This window comes from Apaloderma vittatum, unplaced genomic scaffold, assembly GCF_000703405.1.
Source record: "Apaloderma vittatum isolate BGI_N311 unplaced genomic scaffold, ASM70340v1 scaffold24876, whole genome shotgun sequence".
In the NCBI taxonomy this organism is placed as follows: Eukaryota; Metazoa; Chordata; class Aves; order Trogoniformes; family Trogonidae; genus Apaloderma; species Apaloderma vittatum.
In genome coordinates this window covers 1-328 of record NW_009720446.1, presented here as the reverse complement: position 1 = coordinate 328, position 328 = coordinate 1, and the positions used below count along the sequence as shown (strand labels likewise).

The 328-nt window shown below is 69.5% G+C and overlaps 1 protein-coding gene across 1 annotated transcript in view; it reads left to right on the top strand.

The window, feature by feature from the left end:
* The window catches only part of SLC12A9 (solute carrier family 12, member 9), a 6,239-nt gene extending 5,917 nt beyond the window's left edge, over positions 1 to 322 (top strand). The window contains exon 12 of the mRNA XM_009871024.1: positions 37 to 322. Coding sequence (XP_009869326.1) covers positions 37 to 322 — 286 coding nt within the window. The remainder of the gene's footprint in view (positions 1 to 36) is intronic.
* Positions 323 to 328: the final 6 nt, after the last annotated feature.

The window sequence follows — 328 nt, the reverse complement described above, 5'->3', positions numbered from 1 at the left end:
CCCACCCCGCCTGCCCGGGCAAACACGGGGGGGACCCCCGGGGGGGCCGGCCCCCGCCGGGGCGGAGGAAGAGGAGGAGGAAGGGACGGTGAACTTCCCGGCCAACACCACCCAAGTGTCGGATGAGTACGTCTGTGCTGCCAACAAACTTGTCCTGGAGCAGAGCCCTGCACCGGCCGTGCGCTTCCTCTACCTGCCCCGGCCGCCAGCTGACACCAGCATCTACCCGCTCTACCTGCACCAGCTGGAGCTGCTCACCCGTGGGCTGGGCCCCACCGTGCTGGTGCACGGGGTGAGTGCTGTCACCAGCACCCCGCTTTAGGGCACA